This window comes from Lepidochelys kempii, chromosome 4 (assembly GCF_965140285.1).
Source record: "Lepidochelys kempii isolate rLepKem1 chromosome 4, rLepKem1.hap1, whole genome shotgun sequence".
NCBI classification, from domain to species: Eukaryota; Metazoa; Chordata; order Testudines; family Cheloniidae; genus Lepidochelys; species Lepidochelys kempii.
In genome coordinates this window covers 29,262,599-29,290,082 of record NC_136383.1, presented here as the reverse complement: position 1 = coordinate 29,290,082, position 27,484 = coordinate 29,262,599, and the positions used below count along the sequence as shown (strand labels likewise).

Below are 27,484 nucleotides of genomic sequence, written 5' to 3'. Positions count from 1 at the left end.
CACACGGCGGCAAGTTTGCTGGGGAATCAAGGGGCTGGAAGCCTCTGCCAAGTGCCTGCTCCTTACAAATGATGCTCCAGGAGCCCCCCCGCCCTCCAGCACACCCACCCACCGTGCGAGCCCTCCTGTTCAGCGGGGATGGGAGGCGAACGTGGCTGGCTCCCTGCGCTGAGCAGGGGATTTGTGCAGAGAAGCAGTGGCCCGTGTGCGCCTCCCGTTCCCGGTGTAATTTGCAGCCAATCATCAGTAGGTGTCCACATCCCTGCATCCTCCTCACCTCGGAGCCAATCACCCCCTCCCCTCCTTTTCTCTCCCCTCCCCCAGCCACCACACACCCGCACACACACACACAAACAGAGGGAGAGAGAGAGACTCCCTGCCTGCCTCCCTCCCTCCCTTGCACACAGCGACTGGAGACGGGCGGAGAGCAACGCGCAGCGAGAGGAGACCACCGAGCACACAGCCAGGCGCTCTCACGCACACACATACTCACCCAGTGCCTGCTCTTTCCTCCCCCCCTTCCTCCTCCTCCTCCTCCTTTTCTCTCTGCAACAAGGGGGGGACGCCACTTACAGGTATTTGTTTAGTGGATCGGCGTTTTTATTTTTTCCCCACCCACCCCCCTTCACAGTTTGTTTACAAGTATCAAAGTTGTAATTGAGGAGCTGCCAAGACACATCTGGATATTTCTTCTTCTTTGTGGTAGGGAGTGATGTGCAACTAATTAAAGGCAGACAGGCTGGTAGCGTCTGCAATTTCCAGCCCCCCAAATAAAGAGACTGGTAAGTGATTGTTTGGTTCCCTTGCTCTCTCTTTTTGCTTTTCCCTTCTGGGTTTTTTTATTTTTATTTTTATTATTATTATTATTATTATTGGGTTTCTCTCGGTGGGTTTTGGGGAGAGGGAATTGGTTTTGTTCCTGTCCTCTAGGATCGTAAAAGTAGATTAATGCGAGACTTGGGCAATAAAAGGCGCCGCTGTATTAATTTATTAATTAATCTGCACCGGCCCCTCCTCCTGAATGTTAAATATGACCTTTGATCTCTATGTCTCTGGCAGACCAGACATGCAATATTGAACATGTACAGGCACATTGGCTTAAGCAGGAACCAAATCATGCAGTCTGGAGAGCTATTTTTATGATTATTTTAAAATGTGGACTATAGTTAAGAAAAAATCAGTAGCTGCGTCTTAGGTACCCTTTTCATGCTCCAGAGATGCATCGATTAAACAATAATGACCTGGCTGGTGGGCACCATCATTTTCTCCTTTCTAGTGGCAATAAACCTTGAACGGGGATGGGGTGGGGGATCGGAGAGGTAGCAAGAAAAGAAAGATTTTATGCAGAAAAGCCACTTTAATACTATGAAAATAAAGCATAAATGCATGTATTATTTAATATCTCGAATTAAAGGCTAAAATATTAACAAATTCCCCTCACCAGTTGTGTGGATTTCCTACACATGGTTGGCAAAACTAGTTTTATTGAGTAGTTGTTATTATGGACATGCGGTTACAGTCTCATTTATTGAAACTAGAGGTTTTGGCTATGTGCAGATTCTTAGCCTTCTCTTCCAAGTCTATGTTTAGCCTGGAGCTTTCGGGGGCACCCTTTTTTATTGCCATCAGACTCCTGAAGGGAGCAATAGTCTCAGTTTTTCCTGATGTGAAAATAGAGGTGATTCATGTGTGATTAGGGTCTTTCTGGGATTGAAAGATGCCTGCTAGTTCCTAATCCAGCCAAGGGTGAGGTTCTTTATCTAGATTGATTCGACCATGATCTGGATTTGTTTACCTAAACCCTGGTTTTTAGAATATAACATCAGTAGCTGATGAAGTTTTTGCACTTGGTAAGTTGGGCTATAAAAAGTTCAGTAATTATGATCCTAATTACTATAATTGATAACCATTTGAACTATACATATTTTAGCCTGAAACAGTAGTGGGCCACATTTGGTGTCCCTCAAGGTTTCTGATCAATATATATATAAAAATCTAAAAAAACGTTAGAAATAAGTCTAAAATAAGTATCCAGGAGAAGAATCTGGAAAATATAGACTGATAATAGAATTATGTTTTTAGTTATGTTTTTCATTGCACTATTTCTGTCTTTAGAAAGTAGCTTTTTCTCTATTATAAACTAAAATATCCCGCTCCACATCATAAGACTGGCCTATGAGAAATAAAAGGCACAAAAATCCTTATTCCTGCATTAAACTTTTTAAAAATTAAATAATAATCATAATAATAAGTCTGTCAATCCCACTAATGGTTAATTCAGCAGGTAACCATATACCTGATGGAGTCTTTTTTATAAACCAATGTATGTTTCTGTAATGCCTGCAGGAGGTGCTTTTTTTTTTTTTTTTTTAAACAGTCTTGTACAGCCCCCATGGCTTGGAGATGGAAAAGAGCCTCCAGGGGAACTGGGGATGTTCAGCCCAGCTGCAGGCTCTGAGGTCAAAAACTGTAAAATTACCTGGCTTAAATATTTTTCTCTCCTCTCCTTTTTCATTTTTTAAAAACAAGCCAAACACCACCCTTTCTACCCCACAAGCAGCACCACCACCAAATGGCTTGTACAATTGAGATCTGTCCTTGGTACATTGAATTAAGACCCTAACAGAACCAGCTGTGCTGGGATTCAAACTAATGACCCTCAGACACAGAAGGACACTGTGGCAGCTGGTAGTTCTTCCCCCCTCCCCATTTTTTCCTGCCTCTTTAGTTCAGCTTGTATGTGGGCAGGCTCTTAGTATTGTGTTTGCTTACAATTTATTCTCTAATACATTGTGGACTTTCTCAGTACTTCATAGCCTAATTTCCTGTTCATTTGCTTCTTCAGACCATCGCTGCTTTCTGCTTTACTTCACATTTGCATGCCCTGGCAACACTTGTTCACACATTTCATAATGTTCAGATGCCCTCTGGTTATAGGTATTAGAGCCCTTCCACCCATCGTTTGCCTGTCTTTAGCACTCCAACTGGCCCCTTTCCCTTGGCATTTGTCAGCAGTTCCTCCCCAGGCCTGCCCAGCTATTAATCCATTTACTCAGGGGGAGGTGAGGCAGGATAGACCGGGAGAGTGGCGGTGGGCTGGTGGCTTTATTGGTTCTGGTGCAAACGCTCTGCGGAGTGTGTCTGTGTGAACTGTTGTCATGTGCCTTGACATCTTTTTGGAAATGACTTTCTTTATTTTAGTTGTCACAGTTCCCGGGAGAATGCAAGCGAAGAGGCTGCCTGACAATTTGCCGTCTGCAGAAATGTACCCCAAAGAGGATTAACACCCGCCCCCCATCCATCCATCCATCCAGCACCCGACCCCATCCAGACGACGGCTCCTGTGGCCCTCCGCCCTGCCCTACCCTGCCCCTCACTGGTGTCCCCCCCCTCCACCCTTTCTCCCCCTGCCACCCCAGCATCCCATTGCCACCATGAACACCAACGTGTGCGTGGAGAGCGGCCCCAACCCCGAGGCCCCGGGGCTGCCCAAGGATAACCACCTGCCCGAGGGGGCCCTGAACAGCCTTGTGGATTACAACTCGGAGATGGAGCGCTACCGCTCCTTCGCCACCTTCTACAAGACCAACGGGGGCGCCTTCCCGCAGGCGGCCAAGATCGCCCGCATCACCACCCCCATCTTCCCCAGCGCCGCCGCCGCCGCCGCCGCCCGCATCGGCATGTCCCCCTGGAACTGCGACAGCGCCACGGCCGCCGCCGCCACCGCCATGCTCTGGGGCAGCGGCGGCGGCGGCGGCGGCGGCGGCAACACGGTCACGGGCGGCGCGGGGGGTGCAAGGAAATCCTCCCCCTCCTCCGCCGCCGCCGCCGCCGCCGCCTCGCTGCACGCCGGCCGGAGCAGCCTGCACCATCGGAACGAGTCCCCCCGGCTGGGCAAGCCCGGCTGCGCGCCCGCCGAGCCGCCCGCGTTGCAAATGGCAAACAATAATTTCCTCTCCACCTTATCCCCCGAGCACTGCAGACCTTTGGCGGGGGAATGCATGAACAAGCTCAAATGCGGCGCTGCTGAAGCGGAGATAATGAATCTCCCCGAGCGCGTGGGGACTTTTTCCGCTATCCCGGCTTTAGGGGGCATCTCATTACCTCCAGGGGTCATCGTCATGACAGCCCTTCACTCCCCCGCAGCAGCCTCGGCAGCCGTCACAGACAGCGCGTTTCAAATTGCCAATCTGGCAGACTGCCCGCAGAGCCATTCCTCCTCCTCCTCGTCCTCCTCCTCCCTGGGAGCCGCCGGAGGAGGGGGGGCGGGAGGCGGGGGAGGAGGCGGGGGAGGAGGGGCAGGCAACCCTGCCAAGAAGAAGAGGAAAAGGTGTGGGGTCTGCGTGCCCTGCAAGCGGCTCATCAACTGTGGCGTCTGCAGCAGCTGCAGGAACCGCAAAACGGGACACCAGATCTGCAAATTTAGGAAATGTGAAGAGCTAAAGAAAAAACCTGGCACTTCGCTAGAGGTCAGAGGAGATGATTTCTTTTTCCCCAGCCTCCCTCCGTCCCTGCTCAACCCCCTCCCCCCACCCCTTCAGTGCTTCTTGTCTAGCTTCAAGATGCAGCATCCCTTTTCTGAAGCCTCATTCAGGTTGTAAGGGTTCCTGCACATGTGACACTGGCTTCCCTCACTGACACCTGGTATGAACCCACCCTGAAAGTAGAGGGTGGGGGATGCTCTGAAATAAGAGTGTGAAGGAAGTGGGGGGAGGCTGCTTTTGACATTCTTAGTTTGGTCCCTGGAAAAATCACTATAGTTTCATATAGTAACTAACCTCACAGATGATGAATTAAAATCTTCTTTAAGAGGTTCCTTTAACACCTCTGCACAAGCTGGGCACATCCACATTGATGTGAACAATCTCTGTGTGTTTGTCTGTTATTTTAAAGAGTTCTGTCTGGTGACATGGAACAGATTTTTACTTATATGAAACCAATGGTGGAGGGGCAACACTTTTAAACCTGAAAGCAAATGGGGTGTTTATTTATTTTTTCTAACTTAATTGTTGCTATTATGAGATCTCTGTGCTTTATCTACTGGGTTTTCTATCTGACTGGTAATTATCTGTGATTTTTGGTGGAGAGGAGGGGGAAGAGAGAACAGGGAAAGAATGCAGCTGAACACCTGACTTCTTAGTGGTCAGCAGTTCAGAACAAAGTAATAGCTAGTTATTTTCAGGGTGACTGATGGCAATTTGATTCAAGAAAGACAATTAGTCACAGAGTTAAATAGTTTGGTGAAATGTGCTACAAATCCTTTTTGGCAATGCATTTTACAACATAATCCTTTTATGGTGTGTTAAAATGTGATGTAAAAATAAGCACAGGTCTGACTGAAATTATGTCTGATGGAACTGTATATACATTTATTTTTACAATGTGTCCTCAGAACTGACAATGTATTGAATATCACAAAGCTGTAAAGACAGGTTTTCAAGTTTGCTAGACATACAAAAGACAGACAGATATGATGTTGTGGAAATTTCAGTTCATGTATTGAGTACAAGAGACAATGATAAAAATACAAAAATATATGTAAAATGGCTATTAGGTGATATTTTTAGACAAAGGAAAACAAGACAGAGGAAAGACTAGTAATCATATGTAATCCCTTGTCATTATTAAAATTATAGCGTTGCTGGTTAGATGCACATATCAGACATGTCTGAAGGTGTCGGGGGGGAATGGTAGATTTAGTACAGAGGAGTACTGTGTATATTGGGTGACAGATTAAGATTTGCAGTCACAGAAAATAGCAACAAAGTGAGAAACTGCAACTTTCCAGTTTGCATGTGTTTTGTGGTTATTTTCTAAATCATTGGTTGCAGGAGTTTTCTCCAACAAGGGGTGGGATCTTGGTTTAAAGAAAAACAACCCTTCAGTTTCTTTGACACCAAATAAATGGATACAGCCTTACGGATATTAATATTGCCATTGAACTGAAGGAAATTTTGTTTTTTTATATTAAAATTTTGCCATCATGATTTATTGTACTATATTGAGTCCCATCAAAAGATCATGTTCATTCCTCCTTGCAAGAGTGAACTATCCTTGTTGAAAGTTTGGTTACTAGCCCTTTTTTATTACATTTTCTTCAGCTGCTTTTTTGTAAGTAATCCAGAATCACAGAAATACAGCAAATTATATGGATTTTTTCTGGTGCTAGACATCAGCTGTTAACTTTTGATTTCACTTACTGTTTTTGGTCAACAATATACTTCTGTTATATTTGTAGAAAGTTTTCAAAGAATGTTTATAATCACCCACTCTGCAATAAACAGATAACGCTGAATTTGAATATCGATCCACAATTTAAAGAGAGATTACTTTTTTTCAGTGGCACTTTGTTCATTCAGCGATGTTGAACTTTGTTATACTACTTAGGCAAAAAGTTCTTTTTCATTAGGCTTGTAAACCAAGATGCCTCTGTGATTTATTATTTATGATAAATGATAGATCCCGATGGATTATTGATTTGTTCAGAAAGTGAGATATTTCTAGAGGAGACTAGTTTATATGTTATCAGACCTTTGTATGAATTTGTGTGCATTTCTAAACACATTTCATGAATTTCCTTGCTCCTGACAAAGGTGTTCTACAGCCTTCAAAACTGTTCAGGCATGTTATGGAATGCTACCCATTAAAATTGTTTAACTGCTGTGGCTAGTAAAAAAACCATGGTTTTATTAGCCACTTGTGTACTTTCATAACCACCTGCCTTCACTGCTTTTCTCCTTTTTTGTTCTCTCTTGTTGTCACACACACCTCTGCTCCTATATTATGACTGGAAGGAAGCAGATTTCTCTCTCCAGCTGTAGAGATATCACTAGATGTTCATTCTCCGTAGGTCATATCCAGTCACAAAGCATGTCACGGCGTGTGGCTAATACCCTTACAGGCATGTTATTTGTCAGTAGGAAAGGAAAAGTTCCCAAATTGGATAACTCTCTATTTTTCGTCATTTTTCTTCTTTCTTCTTCTTCTTTTTTTAATTAAATAATAAAGAATGACAGCATGACTGCCTCAAGCACATGTGCAGCAACACTGTTCTGGTTGTAAGGCAACCAGCTGGAAGCATGTCAGAGAGTGACAGGGCCTACATGACTGAACTGAAACAGCAGTAGTGGTTGCAGGTGGGTGAGAATAGTCTGCTTGCTGAACTGGCTTCTCAAGCTGGCTTGTCTTGTGGTCTTTGTAAATCAACAGATCTCCTTAGGGGATACACTATGGCCTAGGTAGGCATCTTACTGAGACAATATAATAAGAATCAAGGGTTCAAGTTCCATTATATACATATGGAAATCGTGGTTTTCAGTTACATACAAAATATAAAGGATGTTGTCTCCAAAATATGGAAATGACTAAAGATTGGAAGTAAAACTATGCAAAAAAGTCAGTAAATTGGTTGAAACCACTGAAACCACTTTCTTTTTTCCCCTTAAATCTGTTCTTGTCCTGGTGCAATGAAGGCATATGATATAACTCTCAAGGTTAGTACACTGATTTTAAAACGGATTCTCATTAATGCTTTCAGATTACCTGACCCTTACATTTTTAATTAAATGCTTCCCTTCCAGCCTTTTTTTCAAACTGATTTTATTTTTCCATATTTTTCTTATATTACCTTAAAAGCATTCCTGTGCTCTAGTATTTTTAACAGAATTTTATTATTACTAAGTGATTTTATGTATAGTATTAATAAATGTATGAAAATAAGATTGATGCCATGTATCGCTCTGCATACTTGTGTATGTATGCACTGTGTTCATTTACATTCACAGTTAAAGCGGCATAACCATTTTTAGTCCAGAGAGATTACTTATTTTCCTCCCATTAGTACACATTTATATAACTCTTACTGTAAATTATAAAGACTAAGAGCCAAATTTTACTTTGCGCCTTTCTCACTCTTTGAGGTCAATAGGCCTGATTATGATTTCACTAATCTCAGCTTTATGCTGGTGTAACTCCATTGTTGATTTCAGTTGCACCACTGCTGATTTCAACCAGTGGAATATCAAAATCAAGCACAGAGTCACTCAACTGAGTAAGAGTGGGATTTGAGCCCAACATTAAGTACCTTTCCTACTTGGGCATAGTGTTACAATATTCAGTGTAACATACTTTATTTGTAAAAGATACATGTTAATTAATTGAGTTACTATTGAAAAAAATAAGCATACTTATGTTCCATTCAAAATAAGTTTTTAATATTAAAATTTAAATATTAAGGGCCTAATCCTGTTCCCTTTGAACTCAGTGGGGGTTTTGAGATTGAGTTAACTGGGAAAAGGATTGGGTCCACTGATTTCAATGGAAGCAGCATTTGACCCTGAAAATGTAGCAGCATATGGCATTGCCACTAGGGAAAAAGGGGACCAGTGAGCAACCTCAGCACTTTTGCTCCTTGTTTTGGTAGCAAATGTGAATATTTTTAAGGTAACACTATGGAGCTCGGTGGGTAGGGGTCAATTAGTGGCGCCTCAGAGGAGGCATTTTTACTCATGTCTTTCTAGCTTTAAGTTACATATTGTGATGGGAATCAATAGTGTAAAGGAAAACTGGAAAATTGAGAGGGAACAGGCAGCTAATGTGAATGTCAGGATGACTAACTGGAAAGTCAGAAGGAAGCACAAACTACTGTCTGTGTTTAGTGATCAGCTCACTGTGTTCGCTGTTGTGTACTGGATTAAATATTAATTATTACTATTAGTTACTATTTGTGTTAGCATAGTGCCTAGCAGCCCTAGTCATGGACCAGGACTCCACTGTGCTAGGCTCTGTACAAACACAGAACAAAAAGACAGTTGCTGCCCCAAAGAGCTTACAATCTAAGTAATTGCATCAGTCTCTTATGGGCTCATTTCAAGAATTTGGTTGTCAGCCATAAAGCCCTCACCAGTCTGGGAGTTTGCAGTTTCTTCCTTGTTGTGCAGTTGCATTCTGCCACAATGCTCTTGTTTTTCCACCTCCATGACTGAACTCTTAGGAGAAGTGGTAGAACATTCTTAGGGAAGGGTTCTTGCCTCTGGAATTCACTTCTTCTTGCAGTGTACTAGAATCGGAATCTGGTGATTTTATTTGATTGTTTCTTTGTTTTTTAGAAACAGGGCAAGATGCATTTGTTTCTCTGTGTTTTCTTGTTTTCTGCTGCTGCTTCTTAAATTGAGCATGTAGCCAAAGAGGTATTTATCTTGTCAGTGGGTGGAGGAGACAGAGGCAGTTTTGCTGAAACTTTGCAATAGCTTTTTTAATTAATTTTTGTAGCATTCACCCGGATATTACAATGATGGGTGTGATAGACATGAATTAAATAATTAGTTCCTTTTGGCCAGCTGAGGTCCCATTGAAGCAGTGTGCATCACAATGACGCCTGCTGCTGCTCCAAGGTATAGTCTGGAAGAGCTGCAGGCATCTTCACTCACTTTGGCTGACACATGGCTTAATCTTGCAGCTGCTCAGAAATCTCATTGAAGCCATTTGCAGTTCTACATATGGGATGGGGTTCTGCAAGGTGTGAAGTGTCTTCATCTTTCAGTTAAGTCATGGGAGTCCAGTGAACTGAGGATCTTGGAGAAAGCATTCAGCACCTTTCCAGATCAGACAATTTACTGTCCCTTTACTGATCAACAATTCTAAGGGATTCTTGATCTTTAAAACTGCAGAGGAATTGGTACCTTCTTAAACAGAGATGGTATTTAATCTTTTTATTAAATTTCATATTTTCTTACTGTCTTTATGTAATTTTTAGAAATACAAACCAAACAAAAACCACACAAAATATCAGTGTACAATTCAACCTATTAATATAATAAAATCCCCAAATTTTTAGTTCACCTTTGATGGGAGACATTCACAGACTACTGTTGATGAAATGCACTAGAATTTTGTGTTGTGTGAGACAGGAAGGATATAGTTGAATACTTTTTAAAATGAAATGGACCACCACTAACGAAATCTAGCACCACCAAAATTGGGTACTAAATTGAACCTAATTTTAGGGAATCAGACAGACAGACAGACCTGGTTAAACTTTTTTTTTCCCCCAAAAAACTCTACTTTTTACTCAAAAATCTTTTGTATTAACTAGTCTAGTATTGTTCATCAGTAAAATGTCTGAATGATCAGAGATTAACAAGTCATGACAATTTTTTAATTTTCAGTGCATGGAATATTTCTTTGCATACCTTTTAAAAATATTGTAGATTAATCAACTGATGAGTCAGGATTATGGATCAGATTCAGCCCCAAATTACAGTCTTGGAAACCCCATTTATTTTAATAAGGTTGCACATTGTTTAAGTCAAGATTTAATTTGGTTCAGCGATCTTACATAAATACAATGGGTGACATTTTGGCCCAATTGAAGTCAATGGGAGTTTTGCCATTGACTTCAGTGGGGCCAGGATTTAATCTAGTATTGTGACTGATTCATCACTTCATTTTTCCAGTTTTACACTGGTGTAACTCCCCTGAAATCAATGCATATTGATTTGGTGGGGTTGAACTGATTGGTTCACAATTTATATGGTAAATAAGACCAAATATTTGTTTGGCAGAAATAAGCGTAGTAAGTAAAATTTTGAAAAGCGCGTAAGTGTCTTAGGAACCTAAACCCCATTTTCTAAAGTGACCTAGGCACTTAAAGAAGTCAATTGGAGTATGCTCCTAAGTCACTTAGGTGCTTTTGAAAATTTGATCTAGTGATGTATTTGTCCAATGCTTGGATCATACAAATAACTAAATTGTGTAGGCTGTGACCTGCTTGCCAAGCAGTTTCATTTAAGTCAATAGGACTCCTTGTCTGAGTATGTCACCATACTGTTTATTCAGTGTAAGAGTTGCAGAGTTAGGGTCTAAATATTTGCATTTATACAAAGCATTAATATTTTATTTTCATCGGCCAGATCCTGAAGTTCCCACTCAGTTTATATTTATTACTTAGTCTTCCAAAACTCTTTCTGAGGTCAGTGGGAGTTTTGCTTTAGTAAGGAATGAGTGAGGACTTCACTGTTGGCACACTATGAATAGCAAGTATGTGGAAATGCTTTTAAAATATATATATTTATATTTTAAAAGTCTGCTTCAGAGACTTTGATAATCCCAGTTGATAAAAGACAGTTACTAATTTCTGTACTACCATTAATGTATTTGTTGTATAGTGACTGTTACGATACTGATAGTGCGGTAAAACTAGGAACAAACCATGTCAAACTATACTAAAAAAAGTATCAATGAAAGGAAAGTTGGTACTCTGAATGCGTAGGTTTTAAAGTTTGCTGAATAAAATATCCCTATGCAGGTAAATCTAGAACTCACAACTTTAAGTCTAATAAAATATTACAGAATCTGTTCAATCACTGGTTTAAATTTTAAATAGTCTTTGTGTAGGACATGTTGTTAAAGGGTTAGGTTAAAATTTTCAAAAGTATCTAAGTGACTTAGGCTCCTAATGCCCAAGTCACTTTTTGAAAATGTTCCTAAGTCTCATAAGTGACTCAATGGGACTTAAGCGCTATTGAAAATGGGGCTCCTAAGTCACTTACATGCTTTTGACATTTTTTCCTATAGGCACAATTATTTTTGAGGAATAGTTTTGTCCTCAAAAAGCATTCTCTGTTGTTGTAATCTATATATTTTGGGGAAAATTAAATTTATCCACTTGTTCTTGTCCACTTAAATCTCTCCTTTGAGTGCTCACACCGAACAATAACGTTTTGAAACATACAGTTTCATTTGACGCTATTCCGCTATTTGGAAACTCAAGCCACAGTGGCTTATTTTTTCTTTTTTTGGGTTCATTTGTATTTTTCACAAGTCATATCTTGTTCCATCACATGCAAACACCTGTCCTAAAATTGCATTATTCTGTAGGGTAATCTAAAGCCTCCCCCTATTCTGTATCAGATGTGTTCTGTTGTTTATTGAGTTATGTTGCACCATACTTCAGATGCGACAGCCATTTAATAATGTTGAAGCCTTAGCTCTGCAGGGGCTAAAAAGATCCCAGCAGGCTTGTTAACTTCTACTCTCAAACATTATGGGAAATATTTTCTCCTACCTGGAACTCCTAGGCTTCCTCTTAATTTATTTTAAAACTATAAAAATCCATAGCCAGGTATGTATTAAGCCTACTGGATTTTTGCAGTTTTCTAAAGTTTCACTGTTACTTAATATTTAACCAGGTGCTCAGATACTACAGTGATGAGTGCAATATTATAAAAACCTACAGTAGCTCAAATCTAGGTCATACTTTGTGCCTTGTTCTTAAAGGGTAACAAACTTGTCAAATACTTGCTTATTTAGCTACGTTAGTGTTTCTTTTTTCTGCTGTTACTGAGTGTTTTTACTGAGATTACTGAATTCTGAATATTTCAGAAACCTTCCTTGTTTATTGTCTCTGGACAATGCATGTTTCAGCTCCATACTGATTTGTAGTGAGTTACAGTTTATTTTATGTAGCATCTTTAATACTCAATATCATAAAACACTTATTAAAAGAGCCATTTGTAAGGTAAGGAGAACGGAGAGGTTTTAGAGGGAGGAAATTATTCAGTGGCTTAAAGAGTGGGGAAGAGAGAGAGAATTCCAGATGGAGGGGGCAACACAATGAACTCAAGACAATTACAGTGAATTTTGTAGGGAGTGGACACAAGGGAGTTCAAAATAGGCTGGAGTCAAAAGAGTGGAGATGAGGACAGATAGGTAGGGTAGAACACAGTTACAGAGAGTTCTCACAATCCACAGTTTGATCTGGATTCAGAGCCATTAGAAGCTCACAAAAGATAGGAATGATACAAGCTTACTTTTTATAGAAAAATTATAGCCTATTGCATTCGGACCATAAAGGAGAGAACTACTGTAGTCTGGACAGGAAGTGACAAAAATTTGAATAAAAATTTCAGCAGAAGCTGCATCAAGGTAAGGATGAATTCTTGCAATGTTTCGTAGCTGATATTAGAAAAATATACACACAATCAAAATATCAGAAAATATTATCAGTACCTAGTATGATGCTTGAGGTCTCTGGTTGTGGGCCAAAGAACAGATCTGATTTAAGGAAAATAAGAGCAAAATTAAAAACATGAGACAAACGGGACTTTTCATCCAGGAGGAGCAATGCTGTAGTTGATGTATTCTGCAGCAGAACATTATGGTGAAGCCAGGGGCTGACAGAGTCAAGATAGGCCAGTGAATTAAGTGAGATGGAGGGTTGATCTGCAAGGTCTTGATGGGGAAAGTGGTAGTCTGACAGCCCAGAGACAGTTCAACCAGGGGAGGACAGTGCTGGAGATGATCATGGTTTAAAGAAGGGCAAAATTATTGATAATACTGAAAGCTGCATTGAGATCAAATAGTGTAAAAAGAAAGAGGAATTTGTGGTTAGGGGCAGAGCGTTTATTGTAAACTGCCCAAAGAGGCACATTCTTAGAGATGGTGAAAAGGTTAAAAACCAGACTGAAAGCAGTCAAAGAGTGTGTGCTGGGAAAGATGCTGAAAGAGCTCAGAGGTTCCTGCTTTCTCCATGACTTTGCTGAGAGAAAGGGAGGGAGTGAATAAGGAAGAGTCAAACGAGACCTTTTCTGGTGTGTGGTGGTGGGGTAGTCTGCAGCTTTCAGAGCCAGAATAAAATCTCCAGTGGAGTCAAGGGTAAATTATGCTAATAAATGCAAATGTGACATCCTTTTTTTGGGGGGGGGGATCTACTGCGGAGGTGATTTTGTTCATAGACCAGTGATGGTTATAACTGGGACAGCAGTGGCTATTAAAAGTGCTGTGGAAGGGGTACCAAGTTGTAGGGTGGAGAGACGAAAAGGTGGTTGAGCTAAAAGTAGTGATGAAGTGATACAACATTTAGGCCACGTCTACACTACCCCTTATGTGGGAAAAACTTCTGTTGCTCAGGGGTGGTGTAATTATGTCACTTTTTAGGTGGTTTAATTATGTTGCTGCACGAGCCATCTTACAGCGGCATGACTGCATCGGTACAGCTGTGCCACTGTAAGCTCGCTAGTGTAGACATGGCCTTAGATTTTCAAAAGACAGATGGTAGCAAACACCACCTCAGTGGAGAAGGTTTGCAGGGAGAAGTGTCAGAATGGAAAAGGGATTTGGATTGACACTGAATTCCCAAGACCCTGGATGATGATTGACAAGAGACAGTCAGTCTTCACACACTCCAGAAGCTGATTTTAAAGGTTGGGAACTGGGCTTCCACATGTCCCCGTGGAGAGTGAACTCCAATTTATTCAACTTCTTTTTCCAGTGGAGATGATCTGGGTACCAGGGTGAGCACGTGGCATGGGAAGCTATATAAGGTCAGAGGAAGACAAGCTGATCAGGAGCTAAGGAGATGATGAAGTTGTTAGTACTGACAAGCTGATAAATGGGAGGAAGGAAGATGATGCTAGCAAACAGAGGACTGATATGATTCATTGAGTGGGCATTGCTTGGCCTGTGTGTTTTAGGTTCCTAGAGGAGAGTATAGGCTCAAGGAGAGCAATTTTGAATTTGTGGAAGGAGTGATCATCCTGATGCAGCATCAGAGAGCTAGAGATGAAAAAGGGGAGCTGGAAGTGGATGATGTTGAAGGTGTGATCTCCTGAGTGGATGACAGTGACAAAACAAAGACAAAATGTATTAGGGAGGGAAAAAGTCAGAGGCAAGAAGATGTTTGGAGAGGTCATTAATATGAATAGTGAACTCACCAGTGATTGAGGGGTGGGGGACTAGATGACAGAAGGGATTGGTAATGACATATGAAACTTGTCCCCTGTAAATCACCAGTTCAGCCCAGCCCAGGATGATGATGCCTATAAACTGTAACATGCCAATGATTGTTTGGTGGCCTATTGTAAAATGAATTGGAAGTCTAAGTCCCGTGAGGGTGGCCACCTCACAAAACCATGCCCAGTTGAGTGTTAACTGTCATTGTAAGGGGACTCAGAAGGGAGGCCAAGGACTGAATGGCCTTGGAAATGATATACAACCTTCTAATCTCTAGAGGTGATCCTTCCAGTTGAGGAATTTGGGTTAAATACTGTCGGGAAGATTGTGCTGCTGTTCTTCTTGCTGGACCTGATCTGTGGATATGTTGAGTTCACCAGGCTTCTGGACTGTCAGTCTGGCACCTTTAACAATCACTACATTGATTAAAAACAATCCCTTTCTCCCGTAAATTGAAGATGTCACAACTAATTAGAGCTGGTTGACATTTTTTGACAGTTTTGCCACAAACAAGGAAGCCGTTTTGTGACCATTTTTTGACTAACTCTGCTACTTACACAGTGTGAGAAATCCTAATGGATTAATTGGTCATGATAGTCCTATTGATTAGATCATTTTAGGTTCAGCAGAGTGGGAAGGAGGAGCAAGGGTTGCTCAAAGGCAGTGTAGTTCCAGGTCGAGAGAAAGGAGATATATATTTAGATTTGGTGATGACAACCATACCTCATCTATGCCTTGAGATAGAGGTTTCTTAGAAAAAAGGTAACCTAGAGGACATTAAAGAGATGTCAAAGCTTGAGTGCTAAGTCGTGTTCCAGAGGATGATGTACCAACGGGGATTTCTTATTAATGGATTGAATGTTAACCAGAATGCCTGTTGGGGGGGCTAAGTAATAGGGACTGATGGATGGTGTTCCTAGGGATTAAATTACTATAGTGACAGACTGTGTGTGTGGAGGGAGAAGGGAGTTTATAGCTGTTAATTCATAGCAGAGTAGAATGAGAAGAAATAGCAAGATATTTTAGAAGGGAACAGGGACAGAGCTGGAAATGGGTGATGAGTGCTTTTGATTTTTAGTATTTTTTGTAATATAACTTCTTGATATTTATATTAAGTTGATGTGAAATAGCCAAATGCAGTCTTTATGATTACATTTTAAACTGTTCTTAATATCAAATGAGCTAAAGTAAATAAATTGGATGCTACCATATTTTAATTTGAACTGTGATCCTGAAGGTACTAATTCATATCTCCTCTAGTCAGGTTAACATTTTTCCTAGCTCTCTTTACTACAGGGCTTCTATATGTCCCTTCTGCTTCCCTGAAAAAAAAGTAAATAGAGTGTCAGAGGCCAGTCAGAACAAACAAGAAACAATCCCTGATCCTGATTGAGGCCTTTGAGCTCTATTTATTAAATAATAAATATATAGTAATAATGTCATCATAAGCAGCTTGGAAGCTGTCTTCAGCAGCTGATCAGCTTTGTCCTCAACTTCAGGTATAGATGAAAATCCATAGGAATTAAAAAAATTTGAATGACATTCCTCTGATGTTGATTTCTTCTGATTCACCTTTGACAGAAAGCTGTTAATTAAGGACAGATCATGGCTGCTCAGTAACATAAAGGGAAGCAAGATCCCCACCACCATTTTGCACAGCCTTTCCAGATCACTGTTCTGGGTGCAGGGCAGTGGGGAAAGCAGGATCTACAAGCCTGCTACTCCCCCTCATGAGCAGATGGGTGGGGAGACGCAGAGACTTGGCTCCAACTCTCAGTTTTTTGGCCAGCAGAGCTGAATTGGCAGAAGGGAGCGAGTGTGCTAGAAAGGGACTGTAGCAAATTATTCCCCAGTCCAGAAGAAGAAGGGCAAAACTGTTCCTTTTCAAAGCTCTTCCTGCTTCCTGGAGTGACACATATACATGCCAGTCTTCAAAGAAGGCTCTGCTTAATGGTGCAATCTAGCCCTTAGGGATTTCAGACCAGATGGTGGAGCACCTATTGATGTTGGGGAGATCTTACTTATGTGAGTAGTCTCCTTGAAAGCCAGTGAGACTACTCATAGTAGTAGGTGCTCACCAACATGATTAGGGACTCCACGACCTGGACCTTAATATTTCACAGCTGATATTTTTCTCACCACGAGTTCTGGTTCCATGCAGTTACTGATCTGTATTTACTAACTGTTTTCCACAGTGATACTATTCACTGATATTTTTAAAATGTTAAAATTCTTTACACATTTCCCAAAATTTAATCTCATGCTTTTAAAAGATGTTTCCAAGTAAATTCAAGTAAAAGAAAATGAATATATGAAACAAATAATGTCAAATACTGAATATAAATAAAGACCACATCCTGTTATCCGTATTCCCATCGAGAAGTACCTTACTCCATGAGTAGATCCATTTATTTCAATTGGGGCTACTTGCTACTGGCTACTACTGACAGTGAGTACAAGTGGAGAAATCTGCCCTGTACAGACAGGTCTTTAGTTCTGTAATTACCACCAGCCAATTCTGATGCCTTGAGTTGTACTTCACTCCTCAAATAGCCCCTTTGAAATCTGTGGGACTGCTCACTGCGTAAGATACTGAAAGTGAGTTAGGGTATTAGAACCTGGTCCTGAATCAATGATTCAGCTTTTGTTTCTATGTAGTATCCAGTGTAGTGGTTTACGTTCTGCTGTACGAACTTGGTGGCAGAGAAAGTCAAATGAGTTTCCTAATCTGGTCTGTTCTAAATCTGGTTTGTGTCAAATACAGCTTGGAAGATATGCAGTGCAAGTGGAAAAATAACTGCCAGTAAAAAGATTCACGTCCTCTCAAAGTAAATAAAATTGACTTTTAACATAAATGTTAAATCTCATCCCTGGTATGAAGGAAGACAGGAATGTGGCTCAGGTATGGTAAGAGATATTTTAACTCAGATAGTTAAAACAAGCTCACATCTGAGTTTCTGACCTGAAGTACTTGTCCCACTTAACTGACAAGTCCAATCATAAGTTGGTTGTTAGAGGACGTCTGTTACAGTATGGTATAATTTATAATAAATAGAAAGACAGGGGGTCTGTGGGTGGAAGGTAGCAGAACCAAGCACATCCTGGCAGAAATGGAGAATGACAGCTCCATGGCATGTTTCCATCTTTGTCCAGGTCCTATGGAAGCTCTTTTATGGGGTTAGGGCTCCGCAGGATTTTGTCTAGAGATGCCAGGGTTGGAGGGGGAGGAGCAGCTCCCTGTGGAACCAACCCCCCTCCCCTCCCCTCCCTCTGTTAGTCAGTGGATATTCATGGCTAAATTGTATTCATGCCTACCTGAGACACAAGAACTTGTCTCTGTGCCAGCACATCTAGCCTGTTCAATGGCAGCAGAGCTCAGCACGATCCATCAGGAGGGGTTGGGAGCAGGGCAGAGAAGTAGCTTGAAAAGTAGCTTGTCCACTGGACTGTAGTTTCTCTTCTGTGCAGATTTCCAGGGCATGGAAGGTTAGGAGTTCACACACTCCTCTATGGTTCTCCAACCTCTCTAGCCTGAGGGAGAATTTCAGAGAAACTCTGTGAGTTGAATCTGGCATTTATTAGGTACCCCAAAGCCACTCCTATATGTATAAGTATATTCGTGTGAGGAACAAACTGGCTGCAGAGAAGGTGCAGATAGGGACTTCACACAACATGTGCACAGCACAGCTTAACTCTATGTCAGCTTCACCTAGCCACTTTGAAGGGGACATTGAGGTGTATAGATTAGGAGGGTGTGAGCCACAAATCCTTGCAGAAAGCATCACAAGGGTTATGGCTTTATATACCTGCCCTGCACCTCACGATGGGCTGGGAAAGGGTTTCTTCTTCCCAATCCTTGCATAGTTTCCTGCACAAAGGTAATTTATTCTGGCTTTGTGTGAGGGAGAGAAGGAATTTCACTCCATGTATTCATCCCTATGTTGTCCGTACTCTTCTTGGATCTGCTCCAAGGAGAGTAGCATGGGGAGGAGGTCTAGTCTGTGGGAGAGTGGGTTTGTTTTGGAGGATATGGACTTACACCCATTCCTGGTGAGTAGCAGCCATCTTTTATTAGCCTTAAAAGAGGAACCTCAGGTAAAATGAAGCCTCCATCAGCTCGCAGCACTGCAGGTAATAGGTCTGACTTAGTGAAATAGGAAAGGGGGACGCCACATGGCTGGACAGAGCTCCCTGGCCTCCTCCAACGTTCTGCTGTTTTCTGGCTGTTTTGTGGATTCTGTAGAGTTTATTAGTCCTTTAACGAACTAATGTTGTGCTGTTCATTTACACAAGAAACCTACTCAGCTAGTTACTCAGGCAATAGTAACTGGCAGTCAGCCCCACATCTTGGGCTGGTATTGGATGCAAAATGCATTACATGCAGGAATTATGAGCATCTGTCCTTGGCCTTGAAGACCAGTTTCTCTTTATCCCTCCAGTCACACATCACACGGCAGCAGACTCTCCAGCTTGTGCTAATGTCTGGTAGTAATTACATACATCTCACTGGGCCAGTTCTCCAGTGGCTCAAGTACAGAACTGCACCAGTGACTTGGGGATTTCCGGGAGGGAATGTCCCTCATGGAGAGACACTCCTTTCCCGAGCTCCCCAGTACACAGGGCACTGTGCAGAATGATCCAGCCTGCTTTTTCTATGCAGGTGGCCCACTGCACCAGTTTGTTTGGGGTCAGGAGAGGACTCAAGGGCCTCCATGTTCCATTTATGATACTTGTGCCTTTGCGGCATATTGAGGGAATAGTCCATGCACTCCTCCAAGTTCAGGGACTCTAACTGTGATAGACCTTTGCACAGGCCATGCCAGGGAGGGAAACAGCTTCTTGTGTGCACCCAAAACTCTGTGCACCCCATAAGGGCCTCTCATGGCCTGGCGTGTTTACTTCAGTGGTACTAGTCATGTCAGTATGTACTATTCAGCATGAATAAGGGGTTCCGAATCTGGCCTGCAAGTGTCTGGGTGTGTGTAAAAGCCAAGATTTTAATTTGCTACTGTGTTTAAAGGGTTTTCCTTTAAAATTTACAAATACTCAGGTCATAACTATGTACCCTTCTCAAGTACATTTTTTTTTATTTCCATATGCTACTACAAAACTGTTTCCCTAATTCTCTATATAAAATAATAATAAAAATATGTAATCTAGCATCTGCAAGGACTTGTATAGCAACACTGTATTAGAGCTACAGCCCCAGCAACAGTGTATACAGAATACATTTTTAAAATGTCTGAATTCTTACACCAAAAAAGTAGCTGAGTTCAAGTTAAAATAGGCTCTGTGGTGAAGAATTTAAAGAGTCTGTAATTTCAGTATATTTTGCTGTTTTGCTGTATTGGAAGCGTGTGTATGTGTGTATTTGTACAAAGGACCTGGTCCCGCTAAAGTTAATGGGCATTTTTGCCCACAGGAACAGATACAGGCCCAATATATATAATTTTTAAAATGTTATTTTTTGGTGTGTGTTTATTTAAAGGGATTTGATTGTGTTTCTCTTATCTTAAGGCCAAAAATGTAATTCTCTAGGCCGTTTATGTGAAACTGACTTTAAAAATGCAATTAAAATATAATATTTCAAATGTTTGAGCTACTTCTTTTACTTATGTAGAAAATACCTTAGTTAAAGCTGACCAAAAGAGAAACAGAATTGAAAGTTTTAAGCTTGAAGGTCATTTCATATCAGGTCTGTTTAGAAATAAATTATCTGGAACACCATGCTTTATAGCATTACCTGTTAGGAGAAGCTGGGGCTGCAGGTTTTTGAGTTCCCTCCTGGGAACAAGGCTTCTGTTTGTCAGTATTTGCACCTGCATGAGCAGTGAAGGCTGCCTTAAACAATGCTGATCAACTCCAATTCTATTCCTTACCTTCCCCTCCCCCTAACTTCCAGGGGGAATCTGTCTTTCCTGTCACTCAGGATAATGATTCCCTGCAAGCATAACCGAGATTCAGAAACTCACTGTAATCTCATCAAGAGTTTGATTCCCCAGCTGGGACTCTTGAATTTATATAACCAGAAGGTAGCTGGTCATTGCACTTAAGCTTATGATTTGGTGTGCTGAGCCACCAAACTGGCTGAAAGATCTCTTTTCTCCTGGATATAGTCTTGTCTGTTTTGAGAGTAAGAATCAAAGCATTTCATCCCATAAATTGGGTTTGAGCTAATTTGATCCATCTATTCAATCCTCATTTTTTGTTTTTTGTTTTTTTTGCGTGGTTTAATGATTTAAAATAGTCACAGCTGATTCCCAGGTCAGTGGCTAGTGCAATAGATATTTAATTATATGATATATGTTTAATTATAATTTCCTATACTGATGCAAAAGACCTTATCTTGTAGTTTTTCAGAAGCTCAGATATTAAACAGCAGCTTTGCCCTTCAGAAATATTATTCTGTGCATTTAAAGGTCTGATTGACCTTTTAATCAGACACTTCATCTTTACTTCCAGTTGATACGACAATGTCTGACAGAGTAACTCAACTTGATGCTGCAAGAAAGTAAATAAAGGCCAGCTCAACCCCAGATATATAAAAAAGTATTCATAGTAGAATATTTAAATATCGCTTTCAAAGATAATATGTAAGTGTAATACTTATACGTGATTAACCATTCTTCTGAGGTTGATGAGACATATGGTTGCTTGCTATTATTCTAAACTCAAGCTTCTTTTATAGTCAACATCTTTATAAATTATAAATTATATTATCAGCAGCCATCTTACAACCTACACAGAACTCTGTGGATGGTGTAGCAAGCATATCGGCTCTCTTCGGTATACCTTTGAAGGAAGCTTTGCTTTGTCATTACAGGTACATGTCCTGTATGTACATGTGTGACAGAATAGAATAGGAATTGTTAAAGGGGACATAATCAATACCTATTTTGGCACATACTAACAAAGAACACTCATATATTCAGAGCATATTTATACAACAACCAAACTCATTTTTGGGAGCTAATTTTCAGATGATTTATTAAACTTCAACATTCATAGATAGAAGTAGGATATTGAATAGTTTAGAATTCTGATTACACAGCAGAAATTCTTTCTTCTCTGATATTTCTGTGGGAATGAATGATAAAGATAAAACAAGAGGAATTCTGCTTCCTTTTCATTCCCTTGCTATATTTATTAAATTGATTAATTTTAAGTATTTCTGCAAGAGGACCTGCATACTGTTTGAGCCTGGTTATTACAACTGATTACTTTTATGGTATAAAATGTTTGCCATGGTAATTATCAGTTTTATAGAACTCTGAAAAGATGTTTTAACTGATATACTTGATTAGCGATGCCTCTAAGCATCTAGCACTGCGTCCATAAAAATTTCTGGGTTTCTGATTTATTAGCTGTATTTTGGAATGGAAACATTTAAAAGACCTCCATAAAAATATAGCTTAACTGCTTCTTTTCAGTGGCATTCTTTAATTAAAGCTCCAACATAATCTACAAGAACTATTTCCACACAAACATATTTATCTCAATTTCCTTAAGACCCTATATTAGGTTTTTTAGTTAAACTTCTTCAGATATGATATTTGCTTATGTGGATATTTCTTAATGAACCAAATACAGCAGGATGGGATAACTGATGTGAATTGGCATGTAGTGATTTAAGGGTCTGATCTCGCTCTCACTGTAGTCAGTGTAAAGTCATTAGCTATAGTAGGAGCAGAAATAGACCCCGTGGTCTAATATTTTGGGATGCTGAGCACCATCAACCCACACTGAATGTAGAGGGAATTGAGGGCACTCAGTACCTTGCAAGATCATGGTTTAAGTCCTTCCCTGTATGTTCAAACATGGGTGCCAAAAGCGGGGTATCCAAAGGCTGATTAGGGCACTTAAAAGAGAGTGGTGCACTTTTCAGAAGTACTGAGTGTTGCCTGCAGTGGGAGTTGTGGGTGCTCAACACCTCAGGAAAATAAGCCATTTTTATTTAAGGCCCAGATCCAGGAAAGCATTTATTCATGTGTTCAACGTTAAGCAAGTCGCTATTCTTGTCGAAGTCAGTTGGACCATTCACATGCTTAAAGGTCAAGCTCTAGCGCTTTGCTGGATCAGAGCCTAAGTGCCAAAATGTAGAATGAGATAAGCCAACTCTAGGTTTGAAAATGTTGCCCTATTCTCCCAAGACATTAACCCAGGTGTATCAGTTCACAGTGCACATTGTGATCATTAGATCAATGTCTTCATTATTCTTACATTAAAAAAATGTCTTGCCAAAGTATGTGTCTGCAAACCCACTCAACTATAAACATACACCCAATAAGTCAGTGGATAGTCAGAAACATTTTCAAAATGGTATGGTTATTCCATTTTCCTGCGTATACATCCTAGATTTTTATAATTATGTTTTCATTTCCATGACTTTATTGTTTAATTAAAGAGGAAATAGATAGTACATAGTGTCTGTATGTAGGTATAAAATCCTGAAATGGCACATTTTTAGAAGCAGGAGGTTTCTATTAATTGTTGAGTTTTGTGAGGCATCATGTTATATCTAGATACTAAAAAATATGGCTGAAATATAAAGGAAAAACAAGAAGAGGAAATCTTATTTTATAATGCCACAGAAAGAAAGCTTAACTTGTTTTCTTGCTTTTTTTTATAGAGAACACCTGTTCCCAGCGCTGAAGCATTCCGATGGTTCTTTTAAGCAGTAGTATATCTTATTTTCAAGGCAGTCCGAAGTGAATGGCAAACTAAAGTCTTGTTTTAAGAAACTGCTTAGTCCACCATTGAAGAATATACTCAGATACTATTTTCATTTATGTATAGGGGTTTCCTCAAAAACAAAATGTAAACAATCTGGGAGCCTGGGAATTGGCCAGTTTATTCACATTCAGTACACTGAATCTTTATTTGATGTAACTTAGCTATACTAGTGAAGTTGTTGTCTATTTTTAAAGTGGCTGTAAAAAAAAAAAAGAGTTTGGGTAAACCCCTGCTATAAAATCATGTATCTTTGAAAAGTAACATATCTATACTTCATTTTCAAATATATGTGTTTCAGTACTGTAAACTGTACAGATAGCAGCTTGTATTTTGTGTGTTTAGACACAAGGAGACAATCATGTCTGAGCATCTATGGAGATTAACGGTTTGTACACAACAGTGTGGTTCTGCAAGTTAAATCTGGAGCAATAAATTCTAGCTTTAAATATTATTTTGCTGGTTGTTTAGCAGCAGCACTGTTTTACCATGCATCCTTCCATAGAGACTTGATGTTAAGTTTTACAAGATTAAAAGATTAGGATGCCCCTAGGAATTACCTTCAGCTGTATTGTTGCAAGAGGGGAAGACATCAAATCTAAAATTAATCTTTTTGAGGACTATATTAAAGTAGTGGTTGTGCACTTGCATTGGTTCCAAAAGAGCTTTACAGAAGGGTATCCCTCCAAAGTAACACACCATAGCTGACTTGCTTCTGACTGTGCTGTAAGGTGAAATGCACAGCATAGATGGACATGCGGAATCAGCCATTTATATTTAGCATGTTCTAGCACACAAAATGAAAAGAGTACCATATCTCAGAAAAGTCTATGACTCAATGTATTTACCTTCCCACTAAGAGTTGCTCTGTAGGTTTTTTCAATAGATGGAATAAAAATTTTATAAAATATATGGAAAATATTTTCGCTCCATGTGCAACATTTAGAGATTAGACTAGCTCATAAATTTAGACAGGCTTGGATCTCTCCTGCAGTTGTGCAGGCCAAGAGAGCCTGCGTATTTTTAAAGTATATAAGAAAACCCCACATTTTTGTCAACCAGTGACTATTTGTCCCCACACATGTTTCTTTGTCCACTGATTTTGGGCTTGCTGAATCATTGGTCCTGTGGGCCCATAGTGGAATGCTTCACCATTCTTTCTCCTGTACTAGCTATGTATACAGAACATTTACTCCTCATAAAGGCAGAGCATGGAGTTATATAATTCAGAGGTAATACAAGGATGTGGAGGATACTGAGTTTACGTACACTTCATACAGATGACCTCTTCACCTATTTATAGCTTGGCTTTGTTTTTGCTCATGTGAAAAGGCCACCCCACGAAAGTAAGAGAATGCTGTTATGCCACGTACTATATATGTTTAGTATTTTTTACAAGATAGGCTGATAAATGCTAGTAGCGTCACAGAAAAGCATGGAAATAACAGGCTAATGATGCAGAGAGTGTGCCAGTAGCATACTATTTCAGCACTTTCTCCATTATCTGCTAATTGTTTCATACTGTTGGCACATGGCCACACTCACTTGCTTGACAAATATTGGAGGGTTAGGTGAGCAGCAGAGTGTGTCATCAGCTATCTGTGGAGGATCAGAGTTCTGGGAAAGCGTGAGGATTGATGAACCACGGCAATGGTCAAGCAACCTAAGAGCAGCGGATGGGAGGAGACGCATCCTAGAACTGGCTGTGTAGCAGCAAGGGTCAGTAGCATGTAGAAGAGCTGGGACACAGTAGAAGAGCATCAGAGGACTGGTGTGTTGAGCTGGAGGAGACTGCATTCTAAACATTAGGGCTGACACACATGTCCCAGGTTCTGTGTAGCATGACATCTTACATGTAATTTCAGAAAATAAATGCCATCTTTAACGTGCTCCCAACATATGCCCCCTCTTATATTTTATAAAAGATCATTAATTAAATAATCATCAAATAAGCTTTACATTCATTTACTTGGCAGCTTTGTATCTGATTTTATTTAATTTAAGACTTTCTGGTTAGGGCCTCGGTTATTTACTGCTGGACCAATGAGAGCTACGTAAGGTCTTCTTTACCAAATTGTTAATTGATTTAAAAACTGACTGAAGCCTTATTTGCTCATCTGGCTGGTGAGTTTGCGTTGCTTTCTGGAAAATTGTGATTGCTCTGACAGAAGTAGAGACAAAATTCAGTTCAGGCTACATTAGGTGTACAAAGATATTCATTGCAATGTACTTACTGTCTAATACCCTAATGTTGCATGTCTTGATGTGGTTTCTTTTTTTGTTTTGTTGTTTTGTTTTCAAGAACTGATGGATCTGTATATTGTAATTGTGATGTTTTACATGTCAATTCAAAATTGTTAAGAAAAGCAAACAAACCTGTTAATTATTAGAAATGAACAAGGATTGATTTTCTTTGATTCCCACATATTTTTTTTTATTTTTTTATTTTGGACATTGTTTCTTTATATCATCAAGTTTTTTCCATTTTGGTAAAACAATATTTATATGATGTTGTGCATAGACAGCATTTTGGTTTTTTATGTTTGAAGAAGGAAATCCCTTTTCTGGCCTCTCTCTTTCTCTCTCCTGTACACGGTATACACATATTTATAAATCAGATTGTTGTCATGTTCTGATTACTGAATTTATGCTTTTCACGAGATCCTAAAATACTTTACAATATGAAATTTTTTATCCCTTTTCGTGTTCTTCATTTTCACAGTGCAAAAACCGCATAAAATAACTTTGAAGTCTTCTAGGTGTGAGCACTAAGCATGCCTAATAGAAAAAATTCTCTCTCTCATACCCCAGATAAACCTATTAAATAATAAGGCTGTGAGGGAGGCACACATACCCATTATGTGACTTAATAATAGACACTCCCTAAGAGAAAGGAAGTATTCCCTTTTGTCCAGAACCCCTGGTATGTAACTCATACAATTAATGCTAAATAATATAAGGTCTCTAAACTAGCTATATCTGTAATCAAATAATGAAGAAAGAAAGTAGTGAAGTGAACATACCATTCAGGGTCGAATATATTCAGCAAAAAGCTGTAGTGGGTCTTTGATCATGGTTAGATGCATAGTGATATCAAACAGTTGGTTCTCATGTAGCAGCTAAATGTTTCAGATTTTTGTTTTTATTAAATTTGGCAGTTTCACACAGAGATCTACTCTATTCTTAGTGAATAAAAGACAGCTCCTATGTTAGAAAGTATTCCATTTTCACAACTGCAGGGAACTAGGAGATTTTTCAGAAACATGGGCCACAAAAAATGTACTCCTTTCACAGTGTTCTCCTATTTCTGAACTGTGCAGTTATCTATTAAATTTTCTAAAAGATATTTGTGTAAGGTGTATGTATGCTTGTGCAATTATGAAAAAAGCAGTTTTGGAAAACAGTGTATTTATTAAAAAAAAAAGTCACTTAAGGGGCATGTACAAAACTGTATAAAAACATTCAGTTTGCCCAGTAAAGTTGTTTTTGTGATATTTCTGTGTTGTTGAATAAAGGACTTTAGTATTCAAAAATCTCTCTCTTTTTCCATAGACAGATTTTTGTTTGTGGGATCTTAAACACTGAAAACATTATCCTTAGAAAACTAATCTTCAAAATAATCAAGAAGATGCAAATGCTGTAGCTGAATGAACGCCACAAAGCTTCAGTACAATATCGGCATAAAGTTTTTGTTCTCAATTGGCAGTTGATGGAAAAGTTGCATACATGGAGATGACATGGTACAATTCATTTTTTATGACAGCAAAAAATACATTTTTTAATTTGAAAGATTGGAAATGTTATATTAGACTTTTGAGAATATGAAAAAAAATACTGAAATAGAAGCAAAATGGATCAAGGAAAAATAACTCATTACTGAAACATGTTTGTATGATGGAGGAAAGTAATGAGGTTGATACTTGACAGAATTATCTACATAGGAGAAAGTATGCACCAGTGAAATTTCATCCATAGTCATTAAATCCATCAGTAATCCCTGAGATTAAAATATACCATTTTGTTG

At 39.9% G+C, this 27,484-nt stretch overlaps 1 protein-coding gene across 2 annotated transcripts; it reads left to right on the top strand.

Moving 5' to 3' along the window:
- Nucleotides 1-318: 318 nt before the first annotated feature.
- Nucleotides 319-26,972, top strand: CXXC4 (CXXC finger protein 4). 2 transcript variants are annotated; one of them, XM_073340823.2, is made up of 4 exons: nucleotides 319-575; nucleotides 707-782; nucleotides 3,202-4,469; nucleotides 23,360-26,972. In XM_073340823.2, the coding sequence occupies exons 3-4, from the start codon at nucleotides 3,435-3,437 to the stop codon at nucleotides 23,402-23,404; spliced, it is 1,080 nt and encodes a 359-aa protein (XP_073196924.1). In that variant the 5' UTR covers nucleotides 319-575; nucleotides 707-782; nucleotides 3,202-3,434; the 3' UTR covers nucleotides 23,405-26,972. The 2 variants fall into 2 exon arrangements, with proteins under 2 accessions (XP_073196924.1, XP_078708579.1); XM_078852453.1 differs by having other exon boundaries at nucleotides 319-782.
- Nucleotides 26,973-27,484: the final 512 nt, after the last annotated feature.

Bases quoted from the DNA above. Each gene is read 5' to 3' on its own strand.
- CXXC4 (XM_073340823.2), top strand. From the start codon at position 3,435: ATGAACACCAACGTGTGCGTGGAGAGCGGCCCCAACCCCGAGGCCCCG. The intron at 4,470-23,359 runs GTCAGAGGAGAT...TTTTTTTTATAG, and splicing joins AACCTGGCACTTCGCTAGAG to AGAACACCTGTTCCCAGCGC.